A 20693-nucleotide genomic window follows, 5' to 3' on the forward strand; every position below is an offset into this window, starting at 1 on the left:
ATTTGGATAGCTACATCTATTAAACAACCCATGTGTCAAGCTATTTCGAAGTGGGCTGGTTATACACATGTGATTTCAAATGTGACACTTTAAAATAAAATGGAACCATCTTACCCAGAAGAGTTAAATCATATATTCTTACAGCAAGGTAAGTCATCACTAATTCTCTCTTTTGGTAAGAACCAAGAACAAAATAAAAACATGTGAGCAATCCATCCACAGGTCACGACCTAGTCTGTTCACAGGCTCCTAGACATTTCTCATGAAGGAGCCCCCTCCCTCCATACCATGTAGTCCCACATTTCTATAAACAAGGCCCCTATTAAATGCTAGGAACACAGTGATTAAAGCCATGTTTGTTCTTTCTCTCTTGCTCGCTCCCTCTCGGCCCTACTTTACTTCCTTCCCTTCCTCTCTTTCTTTTCTTCTTGCCTTTAGGGGAATGGGAGCACCCTTCCCCTTAAACAGCTGGATAGTAAATATTTAGGTTTGTGAGTCATACAGTCTCTTGTCATACAACTTTGACACTGAAGCAGTAAAACAGCCTTAGAACGAATGGGTAGGGCTGTGTCCCAGTGAAACTGTTTATAGAAACAGGTGCCTGGACTTTTGTTAACCTCTGTAAATCTGATAAAAGCTACAGATCTTTTCTACCTAGAAAACTATATACACACATACAAATTTATACATTATTTCAGAGGTTTCATCATGTGCCCCATGAAAACTGCAATTACTGGACCCTAGTTAGGAACTCCAATACCAAAGAAATATAGATCCTGCCCTCAGGTACAGTTACTCAAATCTTTCTATATTATTCTAACAGTTTTGGTCTCCTGGTCTTTGAGCCTCAGACAGAAAACAAAATGGATGGAGGGACACAGAAAGGAAGCAAGTAGAAAGATTACTAGTCAGGCAAACTAGCAACAGCAAAAAGGGTCACCCTAATAAGAAGCAGAAAACTACATAAACCAAAACTCAACACTGAGGGCCAGTTTATCTAAGTCTTATACAAACAGATCCTAATGTTATCACTCTGTAAAATATCAGTCTTTGTAATAAAGATCTGAATACACAGATTATTTTTTAAGCTAGAAGTTCTTCTCCACAGAAGACATATAAATAGCCAATAAGCACATGAAAAGACATCCAATGCTATTAACCATCTAGGAAATGTAAATCAGAACCACAAAGATACTTTTACACTCATTTTTAAAAATGGCTAGAGCCAAAGACTACGACAAGTGTTGATGAGGACTGGAGAAATTGGAACCCTCATTTGCTGCTAATGAGGATGGAAAATGGTAAAGCTGCTTTAGCCAACTACTCAGCAGTTCCTCAATGTTCAAACAGTTGCCATTTGACCCAGCAATTCACTTCCAGATATATACCTCCAATCAATCAAAACCCTATGTCCACACAAAATTTGAACACCAATGTTCACAGTATCATTCAAAACAGCCACAAAGTAGAAACAATCCAAATGTTCATCAACTAATGAGTGGATGAACAAAACATGATATATTTATGCAATGGAATCTTATTCAGCAAAAAAAGAATGAAGTGCTGACAGGTACTACAGTAAAATAAACCTTCAAAACATCATACTGAGGGAAAGAAGCCAGACACAAAAGGCCATGAATATGATTCCATTTACATAAAATGTCCAGAATAGGCAAATTCATAAAGACAGAAAGTAGATTAGTGGTTTCCAAGGGGCCAGTGGGAAGGAGGGAGAAGGGGGTGGGAGATACAGGGTTTCTTTCTGGGGTGATGAAAATGTTGCAAAATTGGACAGCAGTGATGACAGCACAATACTGTGAATCCTGTGGTATGTCAATTACATCTCCATTAAGTTGTTATTCAAAAATAATTTTAGAGGTGCCTGGTTGGATCAGTTGGTTAAGCATCCGACTACTGATTTCAGCTCAGGTCATGATCTCAGGGGTTATGAGACAGAGGCCCGGGTAAGGCTCCTCACTGGATGTGAGGCATCCAGGATCTCTGCTTAAGATCCTCTTTCTCCCCCTCCCTCTTCTCTTCCCTTTCTAATAAAAATAAAAAAACTTTTAAAGACAGCAATTCAATATATTTTAAAAGGAATCAAATTCCGGGACGCCTGGGTGGCTCAGTTGGTTGGACGACTGCCTTCGGCTCAGGTCATGATCCTGGAGTCCCGGGATCGAGTCCCGCATCGGACTCCCAGCTCCATGGGGAGTCTGCTTCTCTCTCTGACCTTCTTCTCATTCATGCTCTCTCTCACTGTCTCTCTCTCAAGTAAATAAATAAAATCTTTAAAAAAAAAAAAAAAAAAAAAAAAGGAATCAAATTCCAAAATACCAAGTCACTCATCTTTAAATCTAGATTGAAAAAGCACTTATTTTTTTTTTTTTATAAAAGATTTTATTTATTTACTTGACAGACAGAGATCACAAGTAGGCAGAGAGGCAGAGAGAGAGAGAGGAGGAAGCAGGCTCCCTGCGGAGCAGAGAGCCCAACGTGGGGCTCAATCCCAGGACCCTGAGATCATGACCTGAGCCGAAGGCAGAGGCTTAACCCACTGAGCCACCCAGGCGCTCCAGCACTTATTTTAATACTGCTCTAATAGCTTTTGAGCATAAAGGCCAGGACAATGTTTCATAAACTTGAGTAAGGTACATAAACTTAAAAAAATTTTTTTAAGATTTTATTTATTTGAGAGAGAGATAGTGAGAGAGAACATGAGTGAGGAGAAGGTCAGAGAGAGAAGCAGACTCCCCGTGGAGCTGGGAGCCCGAAGCTGGACTCGATCCCGGCACTCCGGGACCATGACCTGAGCCGAAGGCAGTCGTCCAACCAACTGACCACCCAGGCGTCCCAAGGTACATAAACTTTTAAAAGTAAAAACTTTTAAGAACTTCCAACATTAAATTTTTAACATTCTTTTTTTTAAAGATTGATTTATTAAAAAAAAATTTGATTTATTTATTTGAGAAAGACAGTGCATGTGAGAGTGAGCAAGGGGAAGGGCAGAGGGAGAGAATCCGTAAGGAGACTCCCTGCTGAGTGCACAGCCTGATGCTGTGCTTAGATGCCAGAACCCCAGATCCTGACCTGAGCTGAAATCAAGAGTCTGATGCTTAACCGAATGAGCCACCAGGCGCCCCCCCAAATTAAATTTTTTATGACTATATACAAGTCAAACTAAAGAGAAATTCATTTATATCTTATACAAATAAAACCAATAAAACCACTAACAAAAATATTAACATATGAGGTTTTGCTGAAATAAAATAGCCCTTTGTTGTGTGAATGTGGTACAGACACACTGTAACTGTGGTACAGTTTCTCTTGAGTTTGGTATGTTGTACATCATGTTTGTTGTGTATCATGACTCAATTCATCCACTTCTCTTTTATTTCAAGTGCTCCAAAAATCTTATCTGAACAGCATGTCATGACATCAAATCCATGGCTTCCTCTTCAAAGTATCACTTATGTATCAAGGTCAAACTCAATTTTTACCTCATGAACTTGAGCTAACTCAAGCAGTACTAGGTGGTGCCTACTTAGTTGTAAACACCAATGTAGGGCATGAAATTTTGACTATTCTCTAGAAGGCAGCAATTTAGATGACCCAGAATGTTTATTTTTTCTTCAGATCATGAAATAAAGTTTAAAATTCTCACAGAGAATCCATGGTCCACTTTCCTGACCCCCAAAAGACTTCAAGTTTCAGAAATTCGGGGTAACTTAAATTATATTTCACCAATTTTGTAAATCGTAATTTCCCTCCATTTTTAACATCTCTGAAATTAGGATGTGTCTTAAAATTGATGGAATAGGGGCGCCTGGGTGGCTCAGTGGGTTAAAGCCTCTGCCTTCGGCTCAGGTCATGATCCCAGAGTCCTGGGATCCAGCCCCGCATCCGCCTCTCTGCTCAGCGGGGAGCCTGCTTCCCTTCCTCTCTCTGTCTGCCTCTCTGCGTACTTGTGATCTATCTGTCAGATAAATAAATAAAATCTTTAAAAAAAAATTGATGGAGTATCTTATTTTAACTTTCAGTTTTCTTCTTTTTTACTGTCTCATAAAACAATGAGTGTTTCAATTCTGCTATCTTGGATCCTGTGAAATACAGTAGTAAACACACCATAAATAATGGATGAAATGGGGGCGCCTGGGTGGCTCAGTGGGTTAAGCCTCTGCCTTTGGCTCAGGTCATGATCTCAGGGTCCTGGAATCAAGCCCCACATCGGGCTCTCTGCTCAGTGGGGAGCCTGCTTTCCCCTCTCTCTCTGCCTGCCTCTCTGCCTACTTGTGATCTCTCTCTCTGTCAAATAAAAAAAATTTTTTTTAAATCTTAAAAAAAAAAATGGAATGAAATGATGCAAATTTATATAATGAGAGACTATTCAAATAATACTAACAAAAAGCAAAAGGCACGAGATGTCACTTATCTGAAAAATGTTACACAAAATAATCAAGATTTTAACTAAGAATAGGAGCACCCTAGGGGTGCTTGGCTGGCTTGGACAGTGGAGCATGTGACTCAATCTCAGAGTCATAAGCTTGAGCCCCACATTGGGTGTAGAAGATTATTTAATAAGTCTTTAAAAAAAAAAAAAAGTAGGAGGGCTCCAGTCTTGTAAGTTACTATGAAAAATTTCTTTATGAGAAGAATTAATGTATAAAGCAATTATTTCATCAAAGAAATTTTATTCTAATTGGCACCCCTTCCATTTATGTCAGGCCCACCAAAGTGGGAGGAAAAGTGAAAGTTTTTAGCTAATTAGATTTAAATCTGTCACAAACCAAACAAATCCAAGTTCCCTGGATTACCTAACTACCTAATTCACTGAAAATAATTTCATGAATATTAAAGTGGAATTCAGGCCATCTAGCTCAGGGTTCTTGAGAAATGAAATTTACATATGTATAAATCATCTAGTCCCCTTAGACAAGTTAAAAAAAAAATGTTCCACTTCCTACGTGAAGACTGCTTTTAGAAGTGCACCAACACACAAATTCATAAATGACTCAGAACTGATGAAATACTTGATAGCAAATGATGAGAAAAATAACTACTATTTTAAATAAAGACTTTGTATTAAGTATAAAGTAGAACCACATATCATAAGCAAGTTGAAATCACAAAGTCACACACTCAAGTAATTATCAAGCAACTTTGTCAGCTGTGCTCACACATATCGCAAATATCGTCTTTGAACAAGAATATAAAAACAAACAGTACATATTAACATTTTAACTCAGTAATATTCATCTGTGGCAATTTCATTTCAAATTACATTTTACAACCCTGGAATCTTGATGATGGGGCAAGAATACACTTAAAAGTTAATGCAAATCCTAAATTATTTTAAAACTATTTTAAATTAGCATTCAACCATCTTGTTTTACCTTGTAAAATGTCTTCCATTAGCATGTTTCTCTGTTATTTCCAAATTCTTATCAAAACTAGAATCTGAAGAATTCTGGGCATTTTTTCTCAAAGATCTCAAAGCACGTGTCCGGTGATAGGTCTCAACTTCTTTAACTGAAGATGCATCCTTTAAGAAAAATTGAGAAAGGGATCTAAGTTTTTCTTCAGTCAAAATCCCCAAGTTAAACTCCTTCTGAGGGGCGCCTGGGTGGCTCAGTGGGTTAAAGCCTCTGCTTTCGGGTCGGGTCATGATCCCAGGGTCCTGGGATCGAGCCCCATGTCGGGCTCTCTGCTCAGCAGGGAGCCTGCTTCCTCCTCTCTCTCTCTGCCTCTCTGCCTACTTGTGATCTCTGTCTGTCAAGTAAATAAAATCTTAAAAAAAAAAAAAAAAAAAAAATTATAAAAAAAAAATAAAAAAAAAAAAAAAAAATAAACTCCTTCTGAGAGTTTTCTTTGAATACAAGTTTGCAACAACTGCTTCTGGGGCAGCATCATTCGGCATCTCCCCAAGAAACTACAAGAGTATTTAAGCTAAATAATCATTTTTATGATAAACACGTATCAGCAACGTCTATGAAATGGCTAACAGGATTTATTGATGGCTTATAGCTCTGTTTCATAGCAAGCACTCTAAAAGTTTTCCCCAACTGACAAAAAGTTGTAACGGCTCATAACACTAAATACGCCTTTATTTTAAGGCTACAGAAATTAGAAAGATACACAAACCATTGCCTGCCAGGCAACCCACTGGCAGCAACCTTCAACTGGACCAGCGGAATTGTTAATTCGGCCTTGGATGATAAAAAGGAGTTACGACCATCTATTTCAGTTTCATCCAGATGATGCAACATCTGAATTCAAAGACTGTTTATGTATGGTTCATCTGCTGTAAAAACCACAGTGCTCTACGTGACTTTATTATTGTTCAATAGACTAGAGTTTCTCTTAGTGGCTACTTTATGAGCTACAGAGGTTCTGTCAGAAAAGTATCCAAAAGTTCACACACATCTCTCTGAAATCATATAAAGGCTACTTTCTTTCTTTTTCTAAAGATTTATTTATTTATTTGTCAGACAGAGCACGAACAGGGGGAGCATCAGGCAGAAGAAGAAGCAGGTTCCCTGCTGTGCAAGAAGCCCAATGTGGGACTTGATTCCAGGACCCAGGGATCATGACCTGAGCCGAAGGCTGAATCAACCGACAGAGACACCCAGGCAAGTGTCCCCATATAAATGTGACTTTCACATAAGAAGAGAAGGTAAAAATACCTAACAACACTGATTACATGCTGTACTACTCAGAAAATTGATAATTTTTAAAAAACAGTATTTTAAAAAACCTGCAATATTAGTATTACCCCCCCCCCCCTTTAGGCTGGCTTTACAGTCATTTCATTTTGTTTTATCAGGACATTTTGTCATTTAATTTTGCTTTGAGCAGAATATCTCATTGGTTCACAAGTAAAATAAGGACATTTAATCCACAAGGATTTGTGTTGATTAGACAGGTATTGGGGCGCCTGGGTGGCTCAGTGGGTTAAGCCTCCGCCTTCAGCTCAGGTCATGATTTCAGGATCCTGGAATCGAGCCCCCCATATCTGACTCTGCTCAGTAGGGAGCCTACTTCCCCCTCTCTCTCTGCCTGCTTCTCTGCCTACTTGTTTATCTTTCTCTCTCTGTCAAATAAATAAAATCTTAAAAAAAAAAAAAAGAATTAAACAGGTATTTCATAAAATATTAGTGATATGTATGGGTTTGTTACTTTTATCACTGTACCTGTATATAAAGATGTTTGAAAAAATACGTAAGGATGTTTTAAGTAGGTGTATTATTTTTAAAATGAACACCTACATCTTAGATGTAATATAACAAGACTTTCTAAGAAAATTTTTATTTATACTTCCAGATTCCTAACTTCCCTATGTACTTTTTCTGTACATAGAAGATGCCTGAGAAGGCACCTTCTTTCATTTACCTTTCTTTCACTTTACAAAAGAAAGTCACCTCACTCACTCATTCTGAATCTTACTATCATGGACTGCCTCAAGGCCCTAAAAATCTTCCTAAAGCCAAACAATGAAAAACACTAGTGTTAGGTGTTAAGAAATTGAATGACAGAGATCGGCAACAAATCCTTTCCTTTGTGAGGCAGTTTCTCATTCTCTGCTTTCAACAAAATTGAAAGGAGACCTAATCAAGCTAAAAGACCATAAAAAATAATTTTGGCAAGTGTTTTTGGTATATAAGCCAGAAAAACTGAGTGGCACTGCTAAACTTCTTTCATTACTGCCTACTTATTTATATGAACAATGTTTCCCGGTGCTTACATTTATAAGAACAATGGAACTGATGCCAAACACTGTCTTCAGCAGTAAGATTCCTCCACAGACATATGAACTAATTGCTGGGACTTCAATCACATGAAATCTCAATGAAATCTAACTTTCTGTTTCATCATTTTTAATCAAAGTAAGTATGCTTTTGTTGTTTGCATTAACTGAATATTATAAGCTGTATTTTCTTAGAGACTTGTGATCACAAATATTAAAAAGTTTAAATTTTGTTTTGCAAGTATGAAAGGATACTTAATAAATTAGTTTTAAGTATAAAAATATATCAAGATAAAATGCTGTGGCTTCCATGAATTAGAAATACAAATTAAAGGAGGAAAAAAAAGGAATCAAGATAACATTTCTGATTGCTAAAGAAGCATGCTTATATATTATGTTTTTAATGTTCCAAGACAGGTATCACATAACTATGGTTTTCAAATTTCAGTAGATAAAAAGACTGGTATAATAATTTCATTTTTTAATGTCAACACTAAACAATGACTGAAATGATCTCCTTTTTAACTATTTAAACTAATGGGAATGAGGAACACCTTAGATAGCAAAAGCATTTTAAAGGAATCCTTAAAAATGTACAAGAGAGGGGTGCCTGGGTGGCTCCAGTGCGTTAAAGCCTCTGCCTTCAGGTCATGATCTCAGGGTCCTGGGATCGAGCCCCACGTCGGGCTCTCCACTCAGCAGGGAACCTGCTTCCCTTCCTCTCTCTGCCTGCCTCTCTGCCTACTTGTGATCTCTGTCAAATAAATAAATACAGGGACGCCTGGGTGGCTCAGTTGGTTGGACGACTGCCTTCGGCTAAGGTCATGATCCTGGAGTCCCGGGATCGAGTCCTGCATTGGACTCCCAGCTCCATGGGGAGTCTGCTTCTCTCTCTGACCTTCTCCTCGTTCATGCTCTCTCTCACTGTCTCTCTCTCAAGTAAATAAATAAGATCTTTAAAAAATAAATAAATAAATAAAAATCTTTAAAAAAAAAATGTACAAGGGGATATGGAGCTAAAAATTTAGACATTCTTAGAAGAAAAAACCGGGGGAAACTTTCATTACATTTGTTTTACATAAGATTTCTTAGATGTGATACTGAAAGCACAGATAAGAAAAAATAGATATGCTAGACTTCATCAAAATTACAAACTTTTGTGCCAAGGACACAATCCACAGAATGAAATGGAAACCCATGGAATAGAACATACTTACAAATCATGTATCTGACAAAGGATTGATATCCATAATATATAAAGAACTCCTATATTTAAACAACAACAACAACAACAAAAAAAACAAAAACAAAAAATAGGCAGAAGACTTGAATTTCCCCAGGAAATTCATTTCCCCAAGAATATACACAAATGGCCAGTAAACACATGAAAAGATGCCCAACATAACCAGTTATAGACAAATACAAACTCAAACCCACAAATGAGATGTCACTTCTCATTTGTTAGGACAGCTATTATAAAAAAGAGAAAATAAGTGTTGGCAAGGATGTGGAGAAACTGGAACCCTTGTACATTGCTGGTGGGAATGCAAAATAGTGCAGCCACTATGGAAAATGATATGGCAATTCCTCAAAAAATTAAACACACAATTACCATGTGATCCAGGAATCCTACTTCTAGGTATACTCAAAACAAATGAAAGCAGACATTTGTGTACTCCTATTCATAGCAGCATTATTTGCAATGGCCAAAGGTAGATGCGATCTAAATGTTCACCGACAGATGAATGGATTAAAAAATTGTGGTACTTACAGTAAAATATTATTCAGCCTTAAAAAGGAAGTAAATTTTAACAATAAGTATGAACCTGAAGACATTATGCTAAGTGAAATAAGTTAGTTACAAAAGGACAAATACTCTATGTTTCCTCTAGGGTCCAGGGTAGTCAAATTCATAAAGACAGAAGGAAAGGTAGTTGTTAGGTGGTAGGAGGAAGGAAGAATGGGAGTTATTTAACGGGTACAGAGTTTTAGTTTGGAACGTGACAATTCCGGAGGTGGACAGCAGTGATGGTTGCAGAATGAATGAGTGTACTTAATGCTACCGAACTGGACACAAAAACGGTTGAAATGGCACATTTCATATTATCTACAATTAATTATTACAATAAAAAAAGAAAGTAAATGTCACTCTATTCCTGGGAATAATAAAAACGGTTTGTTTCCATAGGCAAAAGGGGGGTGCTAACTACTGGGAAAAAAGATTGCCTGAAAAACTTGGAAGATTTAATTTTATAAGTGGTATAAGAGAATCTTTGACTTGCATAGTGAGTGGCTTCATTCATACTCTCCAAACAAGTACTAGGCATCAAGAAAGGCTTTCCTTAACACTCTCCAAACAAGTACTAGGCATCAAGAAAGGTTTTCCTTAACAAACAAACAAACAAAACAGGCTCCTGGGAAATCACCTATATAGATGTACACACTGGGAAATTTTAAAATAATAACTTTCAAAAACATTTCTTAAAAAAGCAGTATAAAAATAAAAGCAAAACTTGCCCATTATAATTGGGAAAAAAGAAGAAATGCACAAAGATGAAAATGTCACTCTTAACTCTAGCTGCCCATGATAATCACTGTTAATCTTCTGATAGAGAAGAACTATTCTTTTCCTACGCAATCATATTCACATGACTTTTAACCTGGGATATTATTTATGTTTTGTAACTTTTTTCTAGTAGTACAAAACATTTCCTCATGCCATCAAATATTATTCTAAAAATCTTTTTAAATGAATGACTAGGAGTGTCTGGGTGACTCCGTTTTAGGCTTGTTTTAGGCTGACTCTTGTTTTAGGCTTGGGTCATGATCTCAGGGTTGTGGGATCAAACCCCACTCCCAATGCTGCACTCAGCAGGGACTCTACTGGGGACTCTCTCTCTCCCCCACTTTGCCCCTCACCCTGCTCACTCTCTCTCAAAATAAGAAAATAAATCTTAAAAAATAAAATAAAATGAATGACTAGTATTCCAGCAATTACATGAATCAACTTAACAAACTGCTTAATGTATATCTAAACTATCTGCAATTTTTTTGTGTTATAAATACCTCTAGATGAGCTATCCTGTACACATCTGAGTTCCTTAGGAAAGTAGCACAGTTGTTAAACCAAAGTCACATTTTATTATGGCTTTTCAAAATAATTCTCAAGAGGTTAAGTTAAATATCAACCGGTGACAGTAATTAACACTGGATAATAGAAATGAGGACTTTCACTTTCTATTTTTAACATTTTTACAACTTGCATTACTAGAAAGAATTATCCTATGAAGTAAAAAACAAAAACAAAACATACTTAATCTGAAAACTAAACCTGCAGATGTAGTCCTCATTGTTTTGCTAAAATCTACTTAAATATTGAGAGCACTGATAGCTCTTCCAAAGTGAAGTTTTAGAGGGGAAAAAATATATTGTTAGCTTTTTAAGTCTCTTATAATCTTGTATAATCAGTAAGTTAGTAGACAAGAAGCAACTACAGTAACAAAATCTCTTCCCCAAAGTAGATACAATTGTATAATAGAAATATACTAAGTAATATGTTGTTTTCCCAAACAAGACCACGCTTACCCAAGCTTTAATTCATAACAAAAAAATATATGGCTGAATCAATTCAAATATCAACCGAACAAATGAAGTATAAACATGATGTTTTAAATCACAGTTAAATAAGCATGCAGACATAGGGCTCCATGAAAACTTCATCAGAATATTCTAACCCAGTATAGCTGCGATATCCCTCCTTAGCTTCACCTTTAAACATAGACATGGTCAAATCTTCACCACGGATCCATTCCAAAAGCTCCTGCAATTTGATTTCTACCTCTCCAGCTCTTACAATAGCCCCAAAACGATCACCTGAAAGTTAATCCAATGGCCTCTGCTCCACCTCACTGATTTCTATGCTGCTGATCACTCCCTTCTTTACATGCTTTGACCCTTTGGTTCACATCATGCTCTCTTAAAAACAGAATTCATCCTTTTCTCATCTTTAAAATCGAGCCATTACTTCAGATCTTCTTAAATATATTTGTGTTTTCTATTCACCTTTAAGAACTCAACTACCAGGGGCACCAGGGTGGCTCAGTGGGTTAAGCCGCTGCATTTGGCTCAGGTCATGATCTCAGGGTCCTGGGATCGAGTCCCGCATCGGGCTCTCTGCTCAGCAGGGAGCCTGCTTCCTCCTCTCTCTGCCTGCCTCTCTGCCTACTTGTGTTCTCTCTCTGTCAAATAAATAAAATCTTAAAAAAAAAAAAACAAAAAAACCTCAACTACCAGTTTTATGTAGGTGACTCCCAAAGATATATAGTCTTAACCTTTTTTAAAATTTTTTAAAAAAGATTTCATTTATTTACTTGACAGAGATCACAAGTAGGCAGAGAAGCAGGTGGGGAGGGGGGCAACAGGCTCCCCGATGAGCAGAGAGCCGGATGCGGGGCTCGATCCCAGAACCCTGAGATCATGACCTGAGCTGAAGGCAGGGGCTTTAACCCACTGAGCCACCTGAGCCACCCAGGGATCCCTATTGCTCACCTCTTTAGAAACAACACTGCCTTCCCTGTTTGTATCTGAACAACTCTCTGACCCCTTGCAGTATTATTTAGCATTTTTTTTCTGTTCCTTCTAGTATCACCTTAATTTAGCTTCTAGTTTTCTATTCTTTGGGCTATTGTGACAATAATGTATCAATTAAGAGCCCAAACTCTTAATGACAGACTGCCTTGGATTGATTCTTGGGATGTTACTTAGAACTGTACAATCTTGTCCAAGTTACATAAGGTCTCTGTGTCTTGACTTCCATATCTGCAATGGAGATAATAATAGTGACGTAATAAGGCAAATGTATGTGTGTATCTTAGGTACCATGCCTGGTACACAGCGACTACTATGTAACGGATAGCTATTAATATTATAATCTTTTAACTGGTCTTCCAAACTCCATATTTGTTCACTATAATCCATCTTTTTTTTTTTTAAGATTTTATTTATTTGACAGAGAGATAGAGAGAGCACAAGTAGGTAGAGGGCAGGCAGAGGGAGAGGTGGAAGCAGGCTCTCCACTTAGCAGGGAGCCCAATGCGGGGCTCGATTCCAGGACCCTAGGAACACGACCTGACCCAAAGGCAGCCACTTAACTGACAGCCACCCAGGCACCCCTCAGTATAATCCATCCTGAACAGTATTTCATCAGATCCCTGTTCTAAAAGTTGTAATTTTTTTTAAAAGATTATTTATTTGCAGAGAGAGAGGGCGCAAGCACGCGAGAGTGAGCATACTCACAAGCAGGGGGAGTAGGAGAGGGAGACAAAGGCTCCCCACCAAGCAGGGAGCTTGATCCCAGGACTCCGGGATCATGACCTGAGCCGAAGGCAGATGCCCAACCGACTGAGCCACCCAGGTGCCCCTAAAAATTGCAACTTCTAAGCATAAAATCAAATGGCCAGTCTTTAATACAAACTGACAAAAATGGACTGCCTATCACTACATCAAACAAGTACACACTCTTGAATTCAGAGAGCCATGTCACTCAACTTCAGGATGCAACAGTCATAGCAACATGTCAAAATATTCCTATTTATGCTTTGTGATAATTCACTAAACTGTACACTTTTCATTTTTCTGTGTTGTGTTATATACCAAGTTTTTTTTTAATTTTTAAAAAGATTTTATTTATTTATTTGACAGAGAGAGAGATCACAAGTAGGCAGAGAGGCAGGCAGAGAGAGGTGGGAAGTAGGCTCCCCGCTGAGCAGAGAGCCCGAGCGGGGCCCAATCCCACCTCCCTGAGATCACGACCCTAGCCAAAGGCAGAGGCCCAACCCACTGAGCCACCCAGGCGCCCCTATATACCACGTTTTAAAGAATCTTCCATATGTTGTACATATCAGCGTCATTCATAGTACTTTTCAAACTTTTAAAATAGACAACTTAAAAACTTCTACATACCACAGCATATTTTATTTTACCTAACATATAGAATAAAAAATGTACGTAAATACAACCTAAAAGCAATGCACTACTATCTCTTATGTGTCCCCTACTACTACATGAGAACCCTAAATTTAATATGAATCAAAGAACCTCAGACCCGTGAAAGCACAGACATAGGCAATGCCTAGTCTGACTCTGGTAGAAAAAGAAACCACAGAAGGGGCATCTGAATGGATGAAAATGCTAGATCTCATGATCCAATTGGGATGAAAATAAAAGTTTAAGAAAGAAAAAAATTTAAAACAAAACTTCAGGGAAACCATACAAGGACGAAAAAAAAAACCCAAAACAAACAAATCCCTATGCCCACCTGATTAAGATCATATTCAAACTATAAAGGTAGAAAGAGGTTAATAAACAGGTGATTATAAGTACCTTCAGAAATTGAATATAAGGTCACCTTCTGAGCTGAGATAAAGGAAAATCCAAGTTAACAAACACGAATAAATTTAATTATCTTTAAAAGTAACTTGACCTAATAAATGATCTGTCAATAGATATGTAGCTCCTCAGATAAGAATACCTGAAAACAAACAGGGTGATCAGGAGTTAAGTTTCTGAAATGCATGACTGATGTAAAAAGCAAGCTGTAATTAAGTCAAATGAATTGAATGTAAGACCCCAAATTAGAAAATATTCCAATCACAAAGGTATGTTTCATTTTTGGTACTGGTAGGCTTTGACAGCATGAATACATTATTGATCAGGGCTAACCATTTCTTTTGATCCAATCCCATGCTAAATAACCCTTTAATTATAATTTGGTCTATGGAGAATTTATAGAAGATAGAAGTACTATGTCTCAAAAAGGTATAATCCCTAATGGAAATTCTAGCCTGGGGGTAAAAAAATCCCTTTCACCCTACACAATCCATCTGAGTGCTAGCTGCTCAGCCACCACATACCATTGATATGGCAAGAACGGCAGTCTCTGTATATCGATGTGTTAGTTCTACTCTGCTAGACCAGTTCCTTTAGACCAAGGATAGTTAACAACGAATATTTATTATGCCTCTACTACATTCTAGGTTCTGTCCTAGGTCCCAGAAATATAATACTGAACAAAAGGTAAAAGTCCAGAACTGTACAGTTACATTCTGACTTAGGGAGAGAGAAAATATTTTAAAAAGTAGAAAGTTGGGACGCCTGGGTGGCTCAGTTGGTTAAGCAGCTGCCTTCAGCTCAGGTCATGATCCCAGTGTCCTGGGATTGAGTCCCACATCGGGCTCCTTGCTCCGCAGGGAGCCTGCTTCTCCCTCTGACTCTGCCTGCCATTCTGTCTGCCTGTGCTCACTCTCGCTCGCTCTCTCTCTGACAAATAAATAAATAAAATCTTTTTTTTTTTTTTAAAGATTTTATTTATTTATTTGACAGAGAGAAATCACAAGTAGATAGAGAAGCAGGCAGAGAGAGAGAGAGGGAAGCAGGCTCCCTGCCAAGCAGAGAGCCCGATGCGGGACTCGATCCCAGGACTCTGAGATCATGACCCGAGCCGAAGGCAGTGGCTCAACCCACTGAGCCACCCAGGCGCCCTAAATAAATAAAATCTTTAAAAAAAAAAGTAGAGGGCACCTGGGTGGCTCAGTGGGTTAAGCCGCTGCCTTCGGCTCGGGTCATGATCTCGGGGTCCTGGGATCGAGTCCCACATCGGGCTCTCTGCTCAGCGGGGAGCCTGCTTCCTCCTCTCTCTCTCTCTCTCTCTGCCTACTTGTGATCTCTCTCTGTCAAATAAATAAATAAAAATCTTTAAAAAAAAAAAAATAAATAAAAAATAAAAAATAAAAAAAAAAGTAGAAAGTTAATAGAACATGTAAGAAGATGATAAGTAATAAGGAAACATAAAGCAGAGTAAAGAGGCATGTCAATGAGAGTGATCTGTAATTTTAAATAAGATGGTTAGGGTAAACATCACTGAAAAAGTGAGTAGCAAAGACTTGAGAGAGACAGATTCCTAGGTTCTCCTAGGTAGAACCTGGAGCTCTATCACTTACTGTAAAAGTAAATTCGCGCATGTTATTTAGGTCTCTGTGTCTTGGTTCTCTCACCTGCAAAACAAAGATGATCATATCTATCTCACAAGAATAGGAGGACTGAGTTCTTGGAAAATGTTAAGTACTATTGGACTTATGAGACTTTTTTTTAAATTAAAAATAAAAGGAGAGCCTGGGTGGCTTAGTTCTTAAGCGTCGGCCTTTGGCTCAAATTATAATCCCAGGGTCCTGGGATCCAGTCCCACATCGGGCTCCCTATTCGGCAGGAAGCCTGTTTCTCCCTCTCCCGCTCCCCTTGCTTGTGTTCCCTCTCTTGCTGTCTCTCTCTCTCTGTCAAATAAATAAATAAAATCTTAAAAAAAAGTAAAAATGTAGAGGGTAAATTAGGAACAAATCGTGCAGATATTCAGGGGAAGAGATTCTCAACACAGGGGAGAACCAGTACAAAGGCCCTGGTATTCAAGAAGCAGCTCGACCAATACAACAGGAATAGACAAGGTTTTGAAAAAGGCAAAAATGGAAGAGGATGTCATCATGAAGAGAAAGGGGTGTAGGGCTACTCCCAAACTTTTCAACTTTCACTCTTCGAGGTTTTTTGAGTAGAGGAATGATCAACTTTCTAACTTTTATAAAGATCACTCTGGGGGCGCCTGGGTGGCTCAGTGGGTTAAAGCCTCTGCCTTCGGCTCAGGTCACGGTCTCAGGGTCCTGGGATCGAGCCCCACATTGGTCTGTCCTGCTTGGCTGGGAGCCAGCTCCCCCCACACCTGCCCCACGTCTCTACCTACGAGTGAACTCTGTCAGTCAAATAAATAAATAATTTTTTAAAATCTTAAAAAAACAAATCATTCTGTAAGCTATACTGAGAACTGACAGTTGTGGAAGGCGGATCATTATATACAAGGGTGGAAAACCAGGAGGCCAGTCAAAAATCCCTTTTAACAACCTAGGGAAGAGATAATGGCTTGGACCAACATGGCAACAACAGAGGATCTGAGAAGTGATCAGATTCCATATATACTTTGAAAGTAGAACCAAAAGAATTTCTCTCTTTTTTTTTTTTTTTAATAAACATATATTTTTATCCCCAGGGGTACAGGTCTGTGAATCGCCAGGTTTACACACTTCACAGCACTCACCAAAGCACATACCTTCCCCAATGTCCATAGAACCAAAAGAATTTCTTAATATGAAATGAGAGCTGGGTCAGGACAACTCTCGGGTTTTTGGCCGGAAGAACTGGAAAGTCCTTCTTTCTTTCTTTTCTTTTCTTTCTTTCTTCCAGAAAACTGGGCAGTCAAATTAACAGTGGTCTTAGTTGCTGACAATGAGTCCTAACATTATGCCAAGTGTTCAGGTAATCTCCTTAAATGCATGATCACATTTAATCCTCGCTATAAATGTGGTATTACCTTTTTTAACAAGTGGAGATTATTGGTAAGCTGAGATTCAAAACAGTTGTTTTAAGCGCCTATATTACTTACTGCTCAATACATCATTACAGTCATAGGATCTAGCACTGTACAGAAGATAATATTCAATAAATATTTATTGAAATAATCAGATTTTCTGAACATACGTTAGTAAGTCAAGGGACCCCAGTACACTGCAGAAGTGTCTGGCCTCCTCAGATCTCAATCTCAACATGTGATCGAGAAATGACCCTGAAAGTCAGGAAATTCTTTTTTTCAATTCAGCATCACAAATGCAGAGATGAAACATACTTTTTCACTCCCTTCAGGAGAGGAGCAACCAGTACAGCTGGTCTTCAGAGGATACTGACAACTAATTTCATATACTGATCACTCTCTTAACTATGCTTTGTAGCGCTCTTTCTCCCTTGGCCTCTCATTCTGACTTGCCACTTCCTAACCCTTTCTCCGGTCCTGTTTTTCTCAGCCCTTTGCCTACCCTCCCTCAAAGAGAACTAGACTACTTCCTGCTGCCTTCACTTTTCCAGTGCTGCTTCCTCAACTTCTCCAGCCTTTTGTTAACGGGGTCTCCTTCACCTGCGCCTCTTTCAGCAGCTGCCACAGAGGTGGAGGGAGGGACTCTCGCACCAGGCCTTACCTCTGTAATCAAAGATCCAATCTGTACTGCAGACCTAGAATGAGAAGCAACTCTTTCAAGACTTCACTGCTCCACCCCCTTGGAAACATCCCCTATAGACATTGTTTATAACTGCAGCATGATATAATAGAGAAAGGTTTTGGAGGCAGAGGATCCAAGTTCCAATTTTAGATCTACCCGTCACTGGTTACTTTGAGTCCATTTCTTCGCCTGTAACATAGACATCATAACTATCCATTCTTATGGAGCTGTTTAACGAGGCTTAAGCAGCTGTACGCGAAATGTTGGTCTCCATCGCTCCACATTATGCAACCTGGTACTATTCACGGCTATCTTATATCCGAACCTCTCTGGATCACAAATGAAGGTCAGGAGACCTCAATTACAATCTTTCCATTCCCGTGGCCCCTAAAACATCTATCCTGCATCCGGCAGGGAGTCAGGAAACGTGTGCTGCGCTCAACAGATGCGAACCTAGGGCAGGGGCCCGGGCGCTAGGTTAGGGAGGTGTGTGAGATGGGGGTGGGGCAGCCCCACAAACCAAGATTCCGGAGGGCTTCGGTTTCCTCTTGCGTGAAATGGGGTAGTAACGAACTGCCTAGCCCTCTTCCAGACTGCCCGATCTCTTGCCCTGACCCACACCCCTTGGGGCTCCGATGTTCGGAAGCCTTCCATTTTACTTGTCCTCGACAACACTCCTCCCAGCCCCCTCCCCCCACCAACTGCCACCCAGACCGCGCCGCCCACCCCCGGGCCCCACCCGGCCAACCGGCCGCGGGCAGTCCTACAGGCCCTGCCCGAGGGGCCCGCCCCAGGCCGGTACTCACGCCCGCGGCGGCCGCGGTGACCGCGGACTGTTCAGCGACTCGGGCCGAACGGAGCCGCCTCCGGCCGATCTGCTCCAGGCTGAGGAACTCGTTGGACAGGTCCAGAGGGTCCGTGGCCGAAGAGGCGGAGTGGCTGTGCAGCTCCAGGCTGCTGCGGAGGACCACCATCTTCCCTGTCTCTTCGCCCGGCGTCCGCGGCGGGAGATGGGTCCCAGTCTGACCGGCAGCCGCTCGGGCTCTTCCGCGCTCCGAATTCTGGCGCCACTAGCTCCGCGCCAGCGGCCGCAGCGCGCGCACCCGGAATCCCTCCGCCGCCTGTCCCGCCCACGCCGCGTCCCTGCAACTGCCGGCTTGAAACTTTTCGCCCTTCCGCCGGGCGAAGGACTTCGGGTTGAAGTTGAGGAGGGCCTGCACCGACAGTGACCAGGACCTGAGCGGACCGTGGCGGGAGAACGCTGACTTCTTTTTCTTATATAGTTCCGGCTCGCTGAACTCGGCGGAGGGAGATGACGGGTAGCGGAGAGAGGTCCCGTTTGGAATTTTGGCGCGTGGCTGTCGGGGTGGGGGGTGGGGAGCAGGGAGGCTCCTGCCTGCTCTGATTGGCTAGCGAGGGCCTGCCGGCTCCGCCCAGCCCCGCCCCCCACCTGCCGTCAGCTTCCCGCCACGCAGGTTTCAAAAGCAAAATGCTGAGTCTTTGACTCAAACAATTTACCTATCAAAAGAAAACAGAAAGAGATCTGAAAATGACCCTGCAGAGTACTGTAGTTAAGGGCGCAGGTTCTGTACCCATCACTGCCCTATCCGTGTGTATGATCTTGAGCAAATTACTCACCTTTCCCCGTCTTAATTTCCTCAACTGTAAATTAACTGTAATAATAGTAATAATAATCCGAATACCAAGACTCTAAGACATAATACCTTAGAACCATGTCTGCACCTAGTAAGAGCTCAATAAATGTTTGCTACTGTTAAAGAATTACAGAAAACAGCTTCTCTAAGATACAGCAATTACTCAACTACTTTGAAATAGACAGCATGCTGAATGATCAGAATGTGAGAAGAGTTCTCCTGAAGCTGAAATAAGTTTTATTGATTTGGATAACTACATTTCCTTTATTTGACATTTATCAAATATTTATTAAGCATCTATTATGTGCCAGGTAGTATTCTCAACACTGGGGATACAGCAGTGAATAAGTACGAAAGTGCCCTTATGGACTTCAATTCTTGCCGAAGGCAAGAGAAAATAAATGAAATAAATGTTTATTATCATAAATGCTGAAGAGAAATATAAAGCAGGGAGGGGGAGAAGGAAGCCTTCAGTTTTAGAGGATGAATAGGGAAGGTTTCTCAGGTAAGTATAAGCAAAGACCTAAAGAAGTTAGGTTATTTTGGGTAAGAAAGATGCAAGCAGAGGAAAAGGGAGGACAGGGAGGCTAATGAAACTAAAGATTAAAGAGCCTCCAGGAGTAGATCTTGCAGGGCTGTGGGCCTCAGCTTTAAGGTTTTGTGTTTAAAATTTTTTTTTAATTCACTTAATTAACATATAATGTACTATTAGTTTCAGAGGTAGTTTATTGAGTCATTAGTTACAAGTCATGCCCAGTGCTCATTAATTGCCTTCCTGAATGCCCATTATCCAGTTACCCCATCCCCCCATTCGCCTCCCCTCCAGCCACCCTGTTTCCTATAGTTAAGTCTCTGATGGTTTGTCTCCCTCTCTGACTTCATCCCTTCCCTTATGATCCTCTGTTTTGTTTCTTAAATTCCACATGTGAGTGAAATTATATGATAACTGTCTTTCTCTGATTTATTTATTTCACTTAGCATAATCCCCTCTAGTTCCATCCAGGCTATTGCAAATGGTTAAGATTTCCTTCTTTTTGATGGCTGAATAATATTCCGTTATTCATTTATGTATATTTACATATATAGGACATCTGGGCTCATGACATATTTTGGCTATTGGATGGTCCTGCTATAATATAAACATTGGGGTGCAGGTGCCACTTCAAATTACTGTTTGTATCCTTTGGGTAAATACCTAGTAGAGCA

General features: G+C 40.0%; 1 protein-coding gene across 2 annotated transcripts in view; it reads right to left on the reverse strand.

Moving 5' to 3' along the window:
• The window catches only part of ATAD2 (ATPase family AAA domain containing 2), a 71476-nt gene extending 52297 nt beyond the window's left edge, over positions 1–19179 (reverse strand). Inside the window, exons 1-3 of one of the 2 annotated variants that reach the window (XM_013051738.2) lie at positions 18639–19179; positions 15742–15795; positions 5394–5542 (exon numbers count right to left, since the gene is read on the reverse strand). In XM_013051738.2, coding sequence (XP_012907192.1) covers positions 5394–5542; positions 15742–15795; positions 18639–18806 — 371 coding nt within the window. In that variant the 5' untranslated portion in view covers positions 18807–19179. The remainder of the gene's footprint in view (positions 1–5393; positions 5543–15741; positions 15796–18638) is intronic. The other variant, XM_004743511.3, reaches the window with a different exon arrangement.
• Positions 19180–20693: the final 1514 nt, after the last annotated feature.

The sequence above is a fragment of the Mustela putorius genome, unplaced genomic scaffold (genome assembly GCF_011764305.1).
Source record: "Mustela putorius furo isolate JIRA1106 unplaced genomic scaffold, ASM1176430v1.1 tig00000228_pilon_pilon_pilon, whole genome shotgun sequence".
Lineage (NCBI taxonomy): Eukaryota > Metazoa > Chordata > Mammalia > Carnivora > Mustelidae > Mustela > Mustela putorius.